This window comes from Festucalex cinctus, chromosome 14 (assembly GCF_051991245.1).
Source record: "Festucalex cinctus isolate MCC-2025b chromosome 14, RoL_Fcin_1.0, whole genome shotgun sequence".
NCBI lineage: Eukaryota > Metazoa > Chordata > Actinopteri > Syngnathiformes > Syngnathidae > Festucalex > Festucalex cinctus.
The window spans coordinates 18,752,578-18,773,019 of NC_135424.1; the positions used below are offsets into that span (position 1 = coordinate 18,752,578).

Here is a 20,442-nt window from a genome sequence, read left to right on the forward strand (position 1 = left end):
CAGGAAACCTTCCTGTTTACATTTTTGTGACCAATATGAGATCAATGTTATTTGGTTTGTTGACACATTTTGGAATCTTGCATGCATGTAAAGTCATTTTGGTTGCTGCCATTTAAAATCTCTAATGTGTTGTTGACCTTACATATTTTTTAGATCATTAATAAAACATATTTCAATAGCTACTATCGGTGAACCGTGAATGTATCTGTATTTTTTGTTTACATTTCTTTTTTTTTTATCAATGTTATGATAATACCAATTACTGTATATAAAATGTAATAAATGTAAATAATAAATGCAATATTACGATGGCTACTATTCAATTTTTCTACCATTTCATCATTAATGTACTTGCTACGTAAAATCTGTTGAGTGTCAGTAAGACCCTTCAAACTCCTTTGTTTAAAAAATACAGATTTAACGATTTGCCATCAAACCTACTGTCAAGCAGTGAGGCATCATGCTGACCGTAAAAGCCCTTGTGCAGAAGGGAGTGCAAGTCTTGGAATGGAGGGTAAGTTGAATGTGTGCACTAGAGTGCAGGATCACTAAAAAGGTGACCAACGGCATCCCAAAACAAACAAGCGGGTTGCACAGCTCTCGCAAAGCTACTGATTAGAGTGGAATCGAGAAAGCAAAACACTGCCGGGCCATTTGCACTCAACAGAAATTTAGCATTTTATTGTGCTGCTCCAGACAATCCTGAGTGAGAACTTTTAGTGCTCATAATAGAATTTATATATCAGACAGGGGAATCGGCTCACATTTCAACAAGACCATAAAGTCAAGCAGCGTGCCAAGAATACAAGCACTGCTTTGGGAAAACACTGACAGTCCAGAAGCAAGATATTGACTTGACTCTAGAGATGTCTGAAAATGTACAAGCACTTACACTTGGATGAAAACAATACCAAATGTCTGGAAACCTTGAAAACATGAGAAGGTCTGCAGGTAGCCATGGTACGTAATCTCATCTCCTAGCCTTGGTTTAAAAAGGCTGAATTTACAAAAAAAGATGGAGGGCAAAACAGATTATAAGTTTACATTCCCCGCTGCATCTCAACCTTACAGTCACAACATTTCGAGCATGTATCGCTTTTTTCACAACATGAGTGATTCATCAGACGTTTATTTTGACCCATTCTGACTCCTGTGTGGGTGGCTTTGTAAAAATAATGACCTAAAACAAAAACATGGTCTGCACACTGAAGATCTTGCAGTGATAAAGCTATAGCTCTTACAAAAAAAGTGCTTGCTTTATTTAGCATGTCCAATGTCTTCATAACACTTTTTAAATCTTGCAACATTTTTCAACTCCCGTTTGCTAAAATTATTTGTTTTCCTGTCTACAACCCCCTAATAAAAAGCCAAGAAGATGTTTTAATTAAACCCACAATTTATTATTATTGCAAAACATTGGAAACAAACTTCCTCTGAGGCACACAACTACCGATACTTGGAACCATTCAGATTTATATCAACAATGAACTGTTGTCTTTTCAAAAGCTTCCCATTACTAAAGAGCCGGAAACATCATTCTCATTCATATTTGCTTGATTTCGTAGTATATTTTGTTGCAAAGAAACACACACTTTATTGCTTTTACTTATAGTTAGAAATATTAATTAATTTTAGAAATAGTTGGGTCTACAAAGTGCCTGGCACCCATCAATTTTGTTATCCGCCCAGTTCTGAAAACGTGTCTGTGTGTGATGAGCCATTACTCCAATGTTATGTAACAACGGGGCTAATTTATGTAATAGTTGACCCCACCCTACCACTTCACCAAAGTTCACATGTAAAACAGACACTTTCAAGCATTGGCTGAGATGGAAGGGGCCACTTAAATCAGCTAGTAGTGACTCCGCACATAGATAAGCAAAGCTGCATTGCAAACCTCACAGTAGTGAAGTTTAACTAATTGTTTAGGTCTCATGTCTCATGATGTCAAAATATGAACACCATGATAAAGAACACTCTGTTTTTTCTTTTTCGTTTTTTCGTTTTTTTTTAACTGAGCAGGTACAAAAATCGGGCAATCCACTTTACATGTTTGACAAAAGATATGCAACAGGACGGTAATAACCCCCGCAACAAGGACGAGGGAGGGGGCGGCCGCGTCATTTAATAACTTCTATGATCTCTTCTGTCTCCGTTTTTTCTGAGGTCACCGCCTCTGTGGTTTGCTGTCATTCAGCACAGATTTTCATGCAAGTCGGTGTTAGTAAACTAGTAACACGAATAGAAAATGGTTATATGCCGCCATCTATTGGAGTAACAAAAAATAGCAGAATCGGTAACGCCAGCAGAGGGCGCTGTCGCATAAGTCAAAGACTCGACATTCTCCGGCACCGGAAGCTACTTTGAGGACGCTGATGTTGTGTAACCACACGTCTTGTAAGTACTGTACTGTCTATATCTTTCTGTTAGAAACGTATGACATATTGCCGTCGTGTCATTCAAATATTATTAGTGCGGGAGTCAGTTATGAGGTACATGGTTCGTCAGTCATTCATATGTTCGCCTGAACAGCCGAGAAGTAGCGCAGCAGGCTAGGCTATCCATGTAAACAATGGACTGCTGCGAGAAACATACTACACTGCCAGATTTTATTAAATTGCTGTCTTCGTTGAGAAAAGGTTTATTTCAACCGAACGTTTCGTGATACATACGTTGAATCCGTGTTTTGAATGCTCAATGCTCAATGCTCAGATAGCAAGAATGGTAGCTGCGTTTAAAAGATGATAAATGGCCTTCCCAACAACATACGTTGTTGCAGCCACATCACCATGCCAGTAGATGGGTCAGAGGACCAGGCCCCTTCCTCCCACTCGGGGCCGGCCAGTGCTGCTCTCACTAGGACAAACTCGGAGGAGAATGGAGGCTCAGCAGTTTTTTCTCAGGGCCCCGAGGCTGCTTCTCCCTGTACAGCTGTCAACGAGGCTGAGGAGGGCAACAGTGGTGAGAACTAAAAGCTTGCTCACAGTAATTTTGCCTCAGTAAATTCAATTGTCATGTTTAAAATTGTCATCCACTGTTGTTACTCAGGTCCTAAGAGGTCCGGAGCTTTGCTGCATATTGATCGACAGCGCATCCAGGCAGCGTCTGCCAGTTCTGGGGCTGACGAGTTGTCCGGCCTCGGTGTAGCCGTCTATGACCAGGATGTCTTGGAGCAAGGCGTCCTGCAGCAGGTGGATGAGGCCATCCATGAGGCCAGTCAGGCTGCTGCAAAAGCTGAGGCCGCAAAGGAGTACGAGTCGGTGCTGGATGATGTCAGGTAAGAAAGAAAGAAAGTAAGAAAGCTTTAAAACAACAAACACAGTGGGCAAACCCAAATCGGGGTGTATACATATGGTAACAGAATTTTAAAATGTGTAAAATAGAACAAAGCAAAGTAGTAGGTAGTGGTGGTGCAACATATAAAGAAGCTATGCTAATGGTTTGGTTATCTGGTCATTCGTTTCCTTGTCATTTTTATTATGTTGAATAAATTGTGAGACACTTTTATACAAACACGTAATCATAATCGCAGTCATATTGCTCAATGGTACTACTTGGTATTTCTTGTACCTTGCACCCTCTTGTAACTTGGTAAGGTAATCAAAACAATTGACACACCTTTCAGGTTATATGACACAACTGCAACCAGAATTATAAACACATTATTAATTATTAATAGCTCTGATTAAATGTTATCATTAGACTGCAGTTTGCATAATGTGAGCTGTAAGTTTAGATCATTTGATATTACTAAACTAATTATTTTATACGTATCATATTTCTGCTATTATTTGCACCTGACTTTTAGGTCTGTGACAGTATCTCTGAAGCACATCAATAAAATCATTGAGCAGCTATCCCCGTATGCTTCATCAAGTAAAGACATCAGCAGGAAGATTGAATCGGTCAAAAGGCAGAAAGAAAATAAGGTAAGCTTGTTTAAATGATATTTTCACATTAATTTTATCATGACCATAATGCTGAAAAGGGTGTTGTGTTTGTGTGTGATTCAGGAGAAACAGCTCAAAAAAGTCAGAGCCAAACAGAAGCGGCTTCAGGCCATTTTGGGAGGAGAAGTTATTCAAAAGTTTGAAGATGAGCTTTTGGTTGATGATGCAGAAGACACAGGTAAGGGCACAACAACTAATGCTGTTTACTGAAAAGCCAAGTTTCAACCAAATTCATGAACTGAAACAAAAAGAGATTTGTTTTGGGCACACGGGACAAGTCCAATTGGAGAATGCAGAATTTTCTGTAAAAAGTAAATTGTCTTTTGATTCCACCACTTATATTCCAAACGTTATTTGTAGGGGTGTTAAAAAAAAATCGATTCGGCAATATATCGCGATACTACAGCACGCAATTCTCGAATCGATTCAATAGGCAGCCGAATCGATTTTTTAACATCCATTTTTGATGAAAAAATATTCAACAAAACGTCTAACTTTCACACCTTAAGCATGGAAGAATGTTATATTAATGGAACATTAAGCCTTAATATTTTATTTCAATGCTGTTCTAACATGAAAAAGGTTCCAACCTGTTTGTTAAATACAGTGGCTCACAGTTATAACACTGAAGTTTGAGCTCAATAAATAATAAATTTTCATACAAATCTTACAGTGTACATGTACAAGTTTACTGAATGCTCTTTTCTAAATTGAGTAAAAAAAAAAATCGTAACAATCGACTTGTAAATTCAGATTGGGATTAATCGGTATCGAATCGAATCGTGACCTATGAATTGCGATACGGATCGAATCGTCAAGTACTAGGCAATTCACACCCCTAGTTATTTGTAACTGAGACAAAACAAATATGGCATAAGATATTAAAACCTTTTAAACCTGCATGTAGCCAGGACAGTGTTTTTGTGCATATTGTATTTTTTAAACCTCATCTACGAATGACCATGGAAGAATGTTGACATGCCCCTACTTGGAACTCCCAATTTGTGCGACATTCCAATGCAGCAAAATTTCCAACATATTTGTTTTTGTGGAATGTACAATTATTATCTGTTGACTGTCGAGCATTGGCCAGTATTTGTTTGTGTCGTACCAGAGCCTGGCCCTTCCACGCTGGGCAGCATGCTCATGCCAGCACAGGAAACCGAGTGGGAGGAGCTCATCCGGACAGGTCACATGACACCTTTTGGTACGCGAATCCCACAGAAGGAGGTGAAGAAGGAGCCTCGTAAACTGATGCTGGCCGAGAACTCTGCGTTTGATCAGTACCTGGCCGACCAGGCCAAACTGGCGACTGAAAGGAAAAGGCCTCCTCACATGAAGAAGAAGAAGAAGAAGAATTCTGGTACGCACCGGCAAGGATCCAAAGGAACCGCCACCTCTCCGAAGGACAAGAAAATGCGTAAGCGCATACGGAAGCTCCAGATAACTGCTCTGAAGGCTCATCCCAAAGCACGGCCAAAGTCTGAGCCACAAGCACCAAAGCATAAGAGAAAACCTCAAATTGAAGGCGATGAAATTGACAGCGAGGGCTCCGAGTACCTGCCAAGCGATGAAGGCTTTGATCCCGAACAAGAGGAACGAGACGCCATGGAGGAAGGCTTTGGGGAAGATGGCGATGACGACGAATATGACTTGAAAGTGTACAAGAGGAAGAATGAAGCAAAGGGAAGGCGGCCGGTGAAGAAACAGAGTGATGACCAGTATTCCGCTGATAGTTCGGATGAAGAGGATGGTGACAAAAGTAAAGAGAAGAAATGCAAAGATGACGGAGATGTGGAATATTACAGACAGCGCATAAGGTAAAACTGTCACTGTACAAGCATTCCACAGTTGCACTAAACGTTTTAGAGGTCAGTTCACCATCATGTATCATCATTGCAAAACCTCAACATAGTTCATGAAACTTTGGAATAACTTCACTTATGGCGCTTTTCCACCGTACCAGTTCCACACCGAAGCGGCAATTTTTTTCCCCGGATGTTAGTGTTTCCACGGGACTTTTTCGGGGCCGAGTCGTTCCGTTGTAACCGCTGTTGAGAACCCTTTCGGCAGCAGTTCTGCAGCGCCGGTCGTCGGGGGACTAGCGGGGCCGTGACGTCACCCGTTGTCTGATTGGCCGACAGCAACGCCGCTGCCACCTCAAGCAATGCCGTGACACACGCCCATTTCCTTTATGCGAGAGAGGCAGAAGCGCCCGCCGGTCTTCGCCAAAGTCATAAAAATACAGTATATATAATAAATATAATAATGTTTTACAACAACACTTAACTATATTGATAATTTAAAAAGGTACTTGTGGATGGATTTGTAATGTTTGTGGTGGTCGTGTGTTCCTATTCACTTGTGAAAAATATATTATACAATAAATATAATAATGTTTACAACAGCGCTGAACTATATTTTCTATTTAAAAGGTACTTGTGAATGGATTTGTAATGTTTGTCGTTTTAAAAAAAACATTGCGAGGCTGGTCGTGTGTTCCTATACACTTGAATGAGAGCTACAGCGGCAGACATCTCCATTCAGAAATAGCTGTCTTCGCGAGCCGGTCGTGAATCGCAATATTTCATCCATGGTGGTCTATATTAAATTGTAAATATGGTTCAATGTTGGCGCAACTTGCCACTCGAGAAATGTTATCTCAGATCCGCACGCAATGCGGGAGTGCAAGCTTGCCGTGGACGGTTCACATGTTGCCGCCCCCTTCTCGCCGTGCGCCATTTGTAATGGAAAACCGGCAGTTGCGCTCTGGTGTGGTTGCGTGAGGTGTGGTGTGGTGTGGTGTGGTACCCGGCCATGCGAGCACGATGGAAAAGCGGCATTACTTTAACTTTGAAGATCCTCTAAACATGTTTTTTTTTTTTTTTTTTTTTTTTCATTTTTACAAGCTTGTTAACTTACTGTTTGCCATATCACACGACTGAGACAAGCCTTTTAACAGAAGCACAGGCAGATGGATGTGCCTTATTTTCAAAATAAAACTGATAGTCAATAAAATACATTTTTGTTCAGTTTCTTTGTGCAGCCCAATACCAAATGACCCATGGGCCAGTCCACTTTATATTATTTCCTGTAGTAAATACAAACATCGGTTCCAGAGGTTCGACTGTTGTTCTGTATAACAAAGTTTCAGCAGAAGTTTTTTTTTTTTTTTTTTTTTTTAAGAAAAGTGGACAATTGGCAAGATTGAGCCTCTTTAGTTTATGTAGCATATGGAACGGCATGGTGAAAATGTGCTATTGTTATTTGCATTAGTTAGTTGGTTTGTGCTGGCTGCACTGTGCCAGAGGAGAGTTAATCCCAGATGAGATTGGCAGCTGTTTCTTGACGAAGCAAATTCTCTCCCTGCTCTTTTTCCCCTTCTCTATCTGCCCTAATTATCCTCCTGCACGTGGTTTTATAAGCGCACTCACTCACTCCCTCTCATGCTCAAATTAGGGGAAGAGCAGCCCTAATGAGATTTCATATTTATAGCTGCCAAATAAATAGTGTTGGCATGTGTCCTTTTTTTTTCTGCAGTACAATGATTGGATGTCTATTGAGCAGCGCACAGACTTGGGCATGGCTGGCTGAGGCCGGCCTTGCGAGTACTGATGTTATAAGGAGCAGTTTGTAGTTGGGCAGAGGCGGTAAGGTGGCGACGGTGTTGGTGCAGAGGGGGCAGAAAAGTGTAATTAACTGAACCAATGCTTAGTCTTGACTTAATTAGAGCGTGCGGTCTCGCAGGCCCAGCTAAAGGAGCAGTTTTGTGGCAGGGTGACAGGACCAGGCCCAAATGAAGATGGATTCTTATCCCCTCCACCTCACACCTTTCTGGGGAACTCGCACTACTAATTGTCTGTATCAATCTTCATTTGCTGCGTGACGACTCTGCCTCCTAACTGCCTTTTGCTGTGCTACTATTAAACCCTTTCTCCTTTACATTTACCTCTATTTTTTTTTTTGGCCATTGAGCTTCCAAATCTTAAGGGACCACTCTTAACAGTAGCTTTCCGCACAACTTTTGTGCGGTATCCATCTGTGTATTAGCTCTTAAAGGTATTATGAATCTGCCTCAGCCTCTGTTCAATTTAACAACGTCATTAATGCTTTTAGACGAGCTCCTTACTCATTAGCTACTGTTTTTGTACTGCAGCTTCATGAGTCTGTACTTTTTCCGGCTAGGAGGTGGAAGCGACAGCGTCTTCAAGAAAAGGAGGAAAGGCGGGAAAGAGGTGAGGAGCTGACAGATGACAGCGATGCAGAGTTTGATGAAGGCTTCAAAGTGCCTGGTTTCCTCTGGAAGAAACTTTACAAGTGAGTACTGTTAAAGAGATGGCTATAAAAAGTTATTTTTAGGGTCTGGTGCTACATCTGTCTATTAGTTGTTATTTGTATTTTTTCTTATAGCTCCTGGAATAAACTACTCAATTGACAAATTAAACTTGTTGCTAGAATATTGGTTCCAGCAAGCGCAAATAGGGTTTTAAAATTATTCATTAGAGCTGCAGAATTTTGGGTGCCTGTTTAAAGCTCTAAACTTGTTCACTCTTATCACATTTCTGTCAAACCTGTTGAGACCTGTATATAATTTATTGTGTTCCTTAGATCGAAAAGAATTGTACTTGTTTTTTTAAGTTGCGGTTGCACATGTATGCACTGTGCGGTCAGGTACCAGCAGACTGGAGTGCGGTGGTTGTGGGAGCTCCATTGTCAGCAGGCAGGAGGCATCCTGGGAGACGAGATGGGTTTGGGTAAAACCATCCAGATCATCAGCTTCCTGGCCGGACTGAGCTACAGCAAACTGAGGACCCGAGGATGCAACTACAGGTGCGCGCGCACAACGCTTGGCCTGAGACTCAGTGTCTGTATGGTATGAATATTTGATTAGGAGGATTTCTGCTTGAGTGTGCTCGTCTGAATTATTTAACGTGTTTCAATTATCGGACTCTTGACTTTGGTCCTGCAGACATCAGAGAATACACTGACACCGTTTGAGTGAGCCTTTTCATGAACACTTAAGAGGAATCTCGGAGTCATGAAATGGCTACGCAGCGGGAGCGGGGCCATCAATCAAATGTATAATACATGGCGCAGGGGTGGTGATAATCTGGTTTTACTGCACAAATAACAGTTGTGCATTTGGTAGGCGGAGCTTCCCCGTTGGTCAATATTCTGTCTGCTTGTAGAAGTCCACAAATTGATTGCTTGCAAACTCAATTATGGTCCAATATCAATAGCTTCCACTGATGCTGAGGTTCATACCAGGCCATTAGTGCATTTTCGAGGGTGTGTGTATGTGTATGTTTTCTGTATATTTTCACTATAGAGTAAATGTGTAAAGTGATCATTTAAGTAAGCATTCTGTTGCCACCTTCATTTCTGCCTCACGCAAGCACTTTATTTCTACTCACTGGGAATTGCCTTTATTTACTTTAATTTAGTTTAGGAATTATTACTTTAATTTGCCAATGAAATTTGCTGATATTTTCCGCAGTAATAAACCCTTTGTCCCCCCCTGTTGACGTGTACTCCGCATTTGCTCGCAGGTATGTTGGTCTGGGCCCCACCGTCATTGTGTGTCCTGCTACGGTTATGCACCAGTGGGTGAAGGAGTTCCACACCTGGTGGCCACCTTTTCGAGTCGCTGTTCTTCATGAAACGGGATCCTTCAGCAGCAACAAGGTGTGTTTTGTTTCTTTGTTTGCACTTTTATGGAAGTTTTTATAAGTCCTTATGTGAGCTATAAAGTCTTTAGTGGAGTCTTTTTCCTCTGGGGGGCACTACAGCACTATTAATTCCTAAAAGCACATAGGATGAGATGCTCTTTTTTCACTTTTTTTTTTGTTTTTTGGGTGTTTTAGGAAAAGCTGATTCCAGAGATAGCATCATGTCACGGCATCCTGATAACTTCATATTCAGCAGTGAGGAGCTTGCAGGACACGCTGCAGCGCTACGACTGGCACTATGTCATCCTGGATGAGGGCCACAAGATCAGAAATCCAAATGCCGGAATCACCACAGCCTGCAAACAGGTGCTGAGCATCATTATGCAGCACAAATTGAGACTTTGTTTGTAAATTTGTGCTAAGTTGAATGTGTGACTTTTCAATGGTAGCCTGTGGTCTGCAATTTTTAGCACAATGGTTGCATACAGGTGTAGCTGTCATCGACATCTTTCATTTTCCTTCTCTCTTTCTCTGTTCAGTTCCGCACCCCCCACAGATTCATCCTGTCCGGCTCCCCCATGCAGAACAATTTGAAGGAGCTCTGGTCTCTGTTTGATTTTGTTTTTCCTGGGAAACTGGGCACGTTACCCGTCTTCATGGAGCAGTTCTCTGTGCCCATCACACTGGGAGGATACAGCAATGCCTCACCTGTCCAGGTACAGAGCTATGAACAGTTGTCACATTTACACACATTGGCCTGACTCATGGCAGTGGCGATACCACTACATGAACTTCTAGTTTTATTTTCTCTTGACAAAATTGACTCGGGCGTGGTTCGATTTTTTATTTTTTTTATTATTTTTAGAAGGCAACATGTCTGACGTTGAGAGGGGTGTTTATCACTTGAAATCACTATTTACATGTTGGTGTGTATGTACACATGGATTTCAAGTGGGAACAGCAGAGCCATTAAGAGCAGAATAATATTCTGTAGAGCATGCAAAGGAACTTTGGCTCATCCCGGGCCGTGTGTGTGTGTTTTTTGTGCATGCTTGTGAAAGAGAGAGACAGAGCGCGGCAAGAGTGGAGAGCTAAATTGTATTCCGTTGTCATTAGTGTCCACTCGTTAATAATCCACTGACTGAATGGATTTAATTATTTAAGATGGCTATCGATGCTTCTTCCGCTGTCGATAATAAAAACCTTTACTAATTATTAATGTTATTAAATGGTCAGAGAAAGCTACGCTCGGCTACTTTGTCCTCTTCTTCAAATTCTCAAGAGCACCGTGGCTTGTGTGTGTATGAGTACAAGTATATAAAAACATATGGAAGAGGTGGGGACATGTCTACATGTGGATATGGGTTCCATTACTAAAATTTGCCTTTACACCCCATGTGAACGCACTCACATCGTCTGCTGCCCTCTCTCACCTCACTGAAAATCCTCACCATATTATTGCCCCCTCCTACTATGACAGGTGGTCTTTTTGGTCCCTCTGCGTACCCCCAGTGAGTTAATGTTTAAAAAGCTAACTGGCCTTTAGCATAAGGTGTAGAAGGCCACTTTAGTGGTGCGGGGAGGGTCTCCAGTTGTGTCCCCTGAGACAGACAGCACTCTGCTCAGTGGTCACTGGTCAATGGCTTGTACATAGGGTTTCCGCGGGCCGTTATAAAGCGTTAAAAGTCATTAAATGGATTTTGCTCAAATTAAGGCCCTTACTGGCATTAACCACGATGTCCAGAGGTATTCAAAATTTAAATACAATTGATGTAAAAATATTGTGCATGCTTGCGTTTACATACACTATAACACAATTTAGCAATAATAAACATGATTTAAAAATATATATATATGTATTTGTGGGGACTGGTGACTCACTCAAGAATTTACAAATCTTGAGTGAGTTGCTTCATGTGTCAAATACCAATTTCTCTCAATTTGAAAAAAAAAAATGTTGCGATCCTGTCACCAACATCCAACATGAAACACTCATGTCACGTAGCCAAATCTAACTTTAAATAAATGTTATGAATTACTGTATAAATGAACTAAAAGATACAACCACATTTGTACTTGGAAATCAAATTTGGCAACATTCAGGTTAATTAAAGGGGCTATAGCACAGATATACAATTTGTGATTAATGAATTAATTATGATGTATTATATGATTAAAATTGTAATTAACTGACACCCCTAATATAAAACAGTATGCACATATATACATGTACAAAGTATATTTGTGTGAGCATGCATGTATATGCTGTACAATGTGGGCATTAAATTAGTTGTATCAAAAACAGCATTAAAAAGCATTAAGTCAAATTTGCCTGCAGAAACCTTGCTGCAGCTCAGGCATTGAGAGCGTGGGAGAGGTGCTAAATGACAGTCCTGCCTTCAGGAAACATCCATGCTGACAGGATTTGCTTCCCTTTTTGCTGCAAGTCCGTTCATTCTTTAATGAGCCGGGTCACTTGTTCACCTGCAGGTCCAAACGGCGTTCAAGTGTGCATGCGTGCTGAGGGACACCATCAATCCTTACCTCCTTCGAAGAATGAAGGCAGACGTCAAAGCCAACCTCGCCTTACCTGACAAAAATGAGCAGGTAGTTGACATTCTAAAAATATTAATTATTATTATCGTTATTTGAGTATCCTTTATGTTTTGATGATTGGAAAAAGTAGAGTAACCTACCAAACTTGGTAGAAAGTGGACTCAACTTGCTTCCGTTTACTAACGGTTGATCGTTGGAATTGACCACATTTGCAAAGTCTTCATAATTTTTCTATGACTTTGCATGGCCTTTCCATGTGAAGCCAGCTAATAAAGTCCTGCTAAAGTAAAAGGAGCAAGTATTCATTAAGTTGGCCCAGTCTCTGGTCTGTCCTTGAGTCCGACGCTGCTTGACTCCTCAGTTCACTTCAGCTCATTAAGTCTTTCCCCAGGGACGCCGATAGCTCCAAAACACGTGATTCTGTTTCTTCTGCTGTAATTTCTCCACTCACTCGCGCCACTTCAGCAAGGTGCTTTTAAGAGGATGTTCACCACTCATTACACTCTCTCACACTTGTCCCCTCTATATGTGTAGGTTTTGTTTTGCAGGTTAACGCAAGAGCAGCGGCAGGTTTATCAGAGCTTCTTAGACTCCAAAGAAGTTTACCAGATCCTGAACGGGGACATGCAGGTGAGCAGAGTAACTGAACCGATTTTATGCGTCGGCTGATTTGATGCATGTTGCATTAAAAAGACTTGCGGTCAGGGAGATGACTTCCAGGAACACAACAAGCCTTATTCATTATTTAACCCCCTGAACTAATGAATTTAGTTAATCACTTAAAGACATTTGTGTTTGTTTTTAAGGTTAGAGACTCTGGGTGGAATGATTCTTTTTCTAAAGATACATTTTGGTCAGCTCCATAACAAGCTCACTTTAAGTCGTCTTTTAAAGATGCGGAGGTTGTGCAGATGCTGTTCTCACATTAGCCAGACCCTGGAGAGAATCACAACCCATTTATCACCACTAACCAAATGGACGTGGTTGGAGAGCCGAGGGTGACCACAGCAGATTGCACGCACACACATATTCAGTGGTCACTCCCGAGTCCATTAACCACCATTACTAATGCAGTGACCGCTGTGCTTTCATCAAAAAATATGGCCCTAATTGTCCGTAAATAAGTTATGCAACTCATTCCTTCTATGTGTTTATCTGTTTAAAGGTACAGCGCTGTGAAGATGACGACAATGTTTACACAAAGCTTTTTAATTAGTTAGCATCTTTTTCAAGAGTCAGCAGTGCCAATAAAAGAGATAAACAATAAAAATATCAAACTACTTATAAAGGAAGGTATTCACAAATACTAATTCTAAAATCAAATACTTGTATTGTCTCAGAGGTCGTCCCTCTAATAGACACCATGCGCCAATTAGTTGCTAAGGTCCGCTTAAGACAGATAAACGCCTTCCTGTTTTCATCTGGAAAAATATACACAGCATATAATAAGTGTAATTACCTCAAATCGGTGCTTATTCACAAGTTGATATTAAATAGTTTTATGCTTCGCCCATTAGACCTCCTTGGCTAATGGAACAGAAGCACCAAAACACGAAAACGGTGGCGATTGACTCATGTATGCTCGACAAAGATACATGTCCGAATAGGCCTGCACGATATATTGTTAGCTAGGGCTTTGGTGGAATATTGTGACATCTTATAGCATTTAAAAAAAAAGGGCAGAAAAAGTCAATGTTCCACAGAACAAAACATGAATAGTTGAATTTCGGGGATGGCGAACTGCGAGTAAGCGGGGCTTAACTTTCGCCGACGTTTTCTTGGTTCTCTTCAGGTTTTCTCAGGTTTGATAGCGATGCGAAAGATGTGCAACCACCCGGATCTTTTCTCTGGCGGCCCCCGGCTGCTGAGGGGGATCCCTGAGGAGCAGCTGACCGAAGAGGAGCACTTCGGCTACTGGAAACGCTCGGGCAAGCTGATCGTGGTGGAGTCTCTGCTGCGTCTGTGGTCCAAGCAGGGCCACAGAGTCTTGCTCTTCACACAGTCTCGACAGGTGACCTCAAAGGAGGGGGAAAAAAAAGTACAATTTGACAAAATGTATATAATTTGGCATTGACATCATTTGTCTGAATTGACAAGGCATGTGGTTGTAGAATTTCTGAGAGGAAAAATGTGAAGCATCTGTTGTCATAGTCGATACCAACGAGATTAGACCTCAGAGGGAACCTGAGACCCTCCCTGTCGGTATCCGTGTCCATGTAATATTAATCTGCTTTAATCCTTTTAGGCTTAATCCAACCCCCGACACTTTTTATTTTTCCCCTCTATCTCCTCCCTGCTAACTCTCACGCACTCAACTCCCTCTCTTCTGGCCTTGCAGATGTTGGACATCTTGGAGGTGTTTGTGAGGCAGAACCACTACACGTACCTGAAAATGGACGGCACGACCACCATAGCTTCCCGACAGCCGCTTATCGCCCGCTACAACGAGGTACGGATTAGTCATCCCTAATGGCGCTGAGTGTTTCCCATGAAAATCTCCTCCTGAGGGACAAAAAGGCTTCCGAGGATCCGTGCTCACCCTGAGGTGGAGACACTAATTGATGGCAAGCTGTCGTTCATCTGGATGCTTTTTACTGCTCAACTCCACATACATGGATACATCCGTTCAGCAAAAAATTTTTATTGTCGTTTATCATAGCCAATTGCTGCTGTCACTATTTTGAAAGAAGAAATGTGGCATTTGTAGCAGAAAATGTGAATATGATATTTAACATGTTTGCATGTTTTTTTGTTTTGTTTTTGTTTTTCTAGGACAAATGTATATTTGTCTTCTTGTTGACGACAAGAGTGGGAGGTCTGGGTGTCAATTTGACTGGAGCTAACAGGGTCATCATCTATGACCCAGACTGGAATCCCAGTACTGACACTCAGGTTTGTCACTCTCCTCTTTTTTTTTTTTTTTTTTTTTTTTCTTTTTTTTGTCTGTCTCAGGTTGAATGCAAATACTGTAAAACTTTGAAAGATGACTGGTTATGAGTCATACTATTTGCATTTTTTTTTTTTAAATACACCTGTTAAGTCAGAAAACGTAAACTCTAAGTATCTTACAAGATTCCCGTTTTGCTTTTTTTTCCCCCCATAGTTATTTGAAATAAATACTGTGAGAAGACAATACAAAAGGAAAAATATACACCTGTGGTGACCCACAGGGGATATACATTCACTAAAAAAAATGATACCTTTAAGGCAGGGCTGGGAGTACGATGTTTTATGTATCATAGGGTTGTTGATCACGTCGGGGTCACCAATTGTGGAGATGTGTTAAATAACAAGACGAGGAGACGAAGGCAGGTCATATCTACTTGCTCTCCACACAAACAGCTCAGATTTTCTTTATAAAACTGAACTACTGAATCCGCTTAACAAACTGACAATTTACAAAAGAAATAATCAGACAAATCAAGTAAACGGATCAAATGCATTCAGTGTTGATGTTTGTGCGGTCCACAGGCGAGAGAGCGGGCCTGGAGGATTGGTCAGACGCAGCAAGTGACCGTCTACAGGCTCCTCACGGCAGGCACTATTGAGGAGAAAATTTACCACAGGTGAGACACCATCTTCGTTTTCCATATATGTCATTTGCGGTTTTGCTTTTGTGTAAATGAACACACTTCTGTTTGTAACATTCAGGCAAATTTTTAAGCAGTTTCTGACCAACCGTGTCCTGAAGGACCCCAAACAGCGCCGCTTCTTTAAGTCCAATGACATTTATGAACTTTTTACCTTGGCTGACCCTGATGAAAAGCAGGGCACGGAGACCAGTGCAATATTTGCAGGTATGTGTTGTTTTGTGCGCCACCTAAAGGACTTCACAACCGATTTCCTGATCACATTTTCTTCCCGGCGCTCATTTCAGGTACCGGTTCTGATGTCAAGGCACCTAAAAAACCTGACAAAATACTCCATAGTAAACACTCCAAATCGCATCAGAATGAATTAGACGCAAACAATAGACATTCCTTATTAAACAGTTCTGTATCTATGTGTGAACAATTATCTCCGGGTCGGATAAATGGTACTATGGATGGTCAAAACCAACAAAATGGCATGGATACAAATTTGCATTTTTCATGCGCCAGCCTAAATAATGACTCGGGCATGAAGCGCAGGGAGAAGAGGAAGCACTGCGACTCCGACAAAAGGGAAAGACACAAAAGTAAGACGCATAAACGAGAAAAGGACGCTCGCTTCGAGGGCCACCGCATCTCGCACTTAGTAAAGAAGAGAGAGTACAAGAGGACGGACGCTGAAGACCAGAAGCAATCTGATGACTACGTTTTATCAAAGCTCTTCAAGAAATCTGGTACGAAGGAAATTTCAGCTTTATTTGTGAAGTCTTGAGCTTTTTCTTGCAGATGCTTATTACAGTCACATCTTCTCAGGTATCCACAGCGTGATGCAGCACGACTCGATCATCGAGTCCTCAAATCCCGACTACGTCCTGGTGGAGGCCGAAGCTGACAAGGTGGCCAAAGATGCCCTGAAGGCCCTCAAAGTGTCCCGCCAGCAGTGCAGGCTGGCCCTTAGTCGAGGCCCGCTGCCACCCGCACGGTAGCAAACCTTAGAAAGATATCCACACGCTTGCTCTTTATTACCTACTTGTCTCACTCTGCCCCGCCTTTTCTCACCAGGAAACGCTTCGGACAAAAGAAGAATTCTCTCCTGCTAGGACCATCTGTGCACACACTGCCCAATTCCAACAAATGCAAGGTAACTGAAGTGTTTTATTAGGATTGTTTTTAGGGTGCACACATCATTGTTCCTTTAGGGCAGCATTAGATCTGGACCCTCATGCATCGGTTAACCTTTTATTTTCAAGGGTAATGTTGTATGAAGAGTTTGGTATATTTACAGTTTGAACCAGTGATTCTCAGTGTGCTGCTACTTGTACTCGGGCAGAGGCAGATAATTACCTCAACACTAATGTATGACTCAATGTATGACTCAATGTTTCACATTTTGTAACCGTTATCTATAACTTCATGAATTACTCACCATAGAATTACTGTATCAATGAACTAAATAATGAAACCACATTGAATTTGGTAACCCATATTCGCCCACTTTTATGTTAATTAACAAGAGTATTAAGAGTATTTTATTGTACATTTAGAATAGATAAAACATGCGATTAATTCACGATTAATCGCAAGTTAACTAAGGAAATCATGCGATTATGATAGCCCTAATATTCTAAACAGTATCAACGCCTTAAAATAATTGCCTATCATTGTTTCAGATTTTTCAGGAAACACAAAAAAATTTAACCATTTGCATCATGAAATGATGATTTAAGCAAAAATAATAATAATTTTTTTTGCAAAAGAAAAATTTAACTTAGCCAATTATTGTAAGAGGGTGATGATAGGCAGCACAGTGTGAGCTTTATACTAGTTTTAAGTTGCATTAAAAATATCATTAAAAACCATTCAATTAGATATGACGATACCTGCAGAAACTGTGGTTTACAGTATTTCACAATGTCAATGTACGTTTGTCTGTTAGGATGCTGCTATCATAACAAAGACAAAGTCAAAGAAGCCTGATTCAGGGGCTCACTTCAGCGGCGAATTAGCCGAAAGCGACTGTAGCGCAGCCCCGCCGTCCTCGTTCGCCCTTCTGGCCCGCATGAGAGAGCGCAACCACCTCAGCCTTCCCTCCGGGAACCTACAAGACGACGACGGCGGAGAAGAGGACATGGCTGGCGGCAGCTCGCGTTCCGTTCCGAACACCGAGCACGACGATCTGCTGGCGGACCTGCGCAACTTCGTGGCCTTCCAGGCGCGAGTGGACGGGCAGGCCAGCACGCAGGAAGTGCTGGAGTACTTCAAACCGCGACTGAGCGTCAAGCAGGCGCCCGTCTTCCGAGAACTGCTCAGGAGCATCTGTGACTTCCAACGGGGGTCTGGACAGGAGGGCCTGTGGAGGCTCAAGGAGAACTTTCGATGAAAATCAAGCCAACTGCAACCTCTTGGAATATTTGAACCTCAAAAGTTAACATGATGTAAACTGTTCTTGTGAGCCTTTCAAGGAATAATATAGTCCTCAAAAGCTCAGCCTCATTCCTAACTAGACATGGAATTTGTACTGTACTGTTTTTTTCTTTTCTAATTCTTTTTTTTTTGTTTTTTGTTTTTGTTTTTTTTTGTTTTTTGTTTTTTTTTAAAGAGATCAGAATTGTTCATTCGGTAGTCTTACCGATTCAACGTCTTATCATCATTGCTCTTTTGTGTGTGTGTGTGTGTGTGTGTGTGTGTGTGCGTTTGCGTGCGTGGTTACAAAACCAGAGTCTTATGCCAACCCCAGAAACCTCAAACTTCCAATAAATTGAGATCTCAAGTGACCAGAGGAAAAACTAAAGAGAGGAAGGAGGGAAGGATAGATAAAGCAAAGTGACAGCCACAGACACCAGCACCCACTGATTCAAGGGGCTGTGGGAGGAAGAGGCAAATTCTGTTTGAGTTTCAGTAGATGCTGGTGCGACGGATCTGGCATGCATAAGGACCACCACCAAAGAAAGAAGCCGTCAACCGCGGTCCAGCAAAGCGAGCACCGCTAATTCGCTAATTCTAAAGTGACGCACCTCAAAACTATTGTAAAATGTGTCATCGACTCCAGTGCCCGTTTAAGCACTTCTGAGAATGAATTCATTGTATTTATCTGCTGGTTCTACTTGAATTTATAATAGCGCTTTTGACATTGTCGGTTTACTCACATGTACTACAGTCATTATTACCTCAAATTTTGAAAATATTAGTGAGAATTGTGCGTTCATGATCCAACCAGTTAAGTGTCATTATTTTTTGAAGAAATTGAATGTGCAATAATAAACCTTTTATAAACAAGCTGGGTTATTTCGCTTTATGGTATTTGGTATTTGTGTTGAGCACAATCTGAACAACCAAATGTTTTAAAAACACTTTAAAGAATACAAAATAGAGGGTACTCATTTGAAGACTAGGTGTAAAGAAAATGTGTATGTTTACATTTTATAAGTACTGATGAAAATAAAATATTTGCATGCTTGCTTTTTTTTCTTTCTTTTTTTTGTGTACTTTTCAGTCATCAAAGTCATGCTAATCCACACAGATCTTTTACTGAACATTTTTTTGTATGACTTGGGCAAATATGTCATTAGGCTAATGAAAATAAAAGTTTGTGAGCACTATCTCTAAAATAAATTAAATGACCAATGAGTTAGACGAAGACTAGTGAAATAAGTCGTATTTCCCGACCTATGGTTATATTTTTTGCCCTCTGCTATCAATTTTACCATTTTTATGTGGCATATAGGGGAAGAAAATGGATGTAGCATTTTTCAGAATATATTTTTTGGTTGCCTCATTGTACCACTTTTGGGACTTTGCGAATTCTAATGAACTATATTTTGCGGAGTAATATAAAGATGAATGTCATACACAATATACCCAAATCTGGTCCTTTAATGGCTTATGCAAATCTCTTTCTGGTACTATTTAGCAATTTTAGTTCTATAGCATCAAACCATATGTTTTTTGTATTAGTTTTGAAGAAAAAGGTTCTTTCCGTATTTGTGAATGTTTCGCATACACAGATGTTTTTTTTTTATTTTATTTTTTTTTAAGGAGCAAAAGTGGGATGAGCTGCACATTCACTTGAGGCCTCCTCGACTCTTCCGGAGCAAATATTGGGCTAAAGTTATTTGATTTCAATTTTCTGCACGCACCTCGCCATGCAGGTCATAATAACAACTTTATTTTCAGCGGTGCATAAATTAATTACGCGCATTTAATAACTAAAATATCATTATATTCCCCCTTTAATAACATAAACGCCGCACGCCGGGGAAAGCCTTAATAGCGCGGGGCCGTGTAACTGGCCATTATCCGCCTGTAATGATATTACAGAACCAATTACGCGCCATTAGAAGGGATTTGGTGCACTTTATGTGCTTTGCGCTCCTCTTGGAAATTTCTGCAGCCTCATTTTGCGCGCGCCTCGCAAAAGGCGCGCGGGCGTCGTCCCGCATGTGCTTTAAAACTAATTGAAAGGCTCCCGCAGCACGTCATTCATCTCGGCCCGCCTAATAAATCGCGGGACCCCTTGCTGTGAACAAAATCAAAAACTTGGCCTTGCGAGTGTTGGAGAAGCGCAAGCCCTTGTAAAGTGGACCCTTAACACACCCCCGACGTGCAATTAACACCCCAAAAACTCGCTGCTTTTTTTTTCTTTTTTAATATATGAAAGAAATCAAAAAGTTCCGTTGG

At 41.2% G+C, this 20,442-nt stretch overlaps 1 protein-coding gene across 1 annotated transcript; it reads left to right on the forward strand.

Moving 5' to 3' along the window:
* The first annotated feature begins 2,341 nt into the window (after positions 1-2,341).
* Positions 2,342-19,402, forward strand: ercc6 (excision repair cross-complementation group 6). Its single transcript, XM_077495940.1, has 22 exons — positions 2,342-2,397; positions 2,780-2,961; positions 3,049-3,277; positions 3,809-3,929; positions 4,014-4,128; positions 5,065-5,770; positions 8,136-8,267; positions 8,622-8,780; positions 9,500-9,635; positions 9,815-9,985; positions 10,159-10,335; positions 12,110-12,226; positions 12,710-12,805; positions 13,968-14,186; positions 14,514-14,624; positions 14,948-15,067; positions 15,647-15,741; positions 15,827-15,972; positions 16,053-16,499; positions 16,579-16,747; positions 16,828-16,906; positions 17,702-19,402. The coding sequence occupies exons 2-22, from the start codon at positions 2,790-2,792 to the stop codon at positions 18,143-18,145; spliced, it is 4,161 nt and encodes a 1,386-aa protein (XP_077352066.1). The 5' UTR covers positions 2,342-2,397; positions 2,780-2,789; the 3' UTR covers positions 18,146-19,402.
* Positions 19,403-20,442: the final 1,040 nt, after the last annotated feature.

Coding starts and splice junctions, on each gene's coding strand:
- ercc6 (XM_077495940.1), top strand. CDS start 2,790: ATGCCAGTAGATGGGTCAGAGGACCAGGCCCCTTCCTCCCACTCGGGG. Junction 3,278..3,808: donor TCGGTGCTGGATGATGTCAG/GTAAGAAAGAAA, acceptor CCTGACTTTTAG/GTCTGTGACAGTATCTCTGA. Junction 9,636..9,814: donor GATCCTTCAGCAGCAACAAG/GTGTGTTTTGTT, acceptor TGGGTGTTTTAG/GAAAAGCTGATTCCAGAGAT.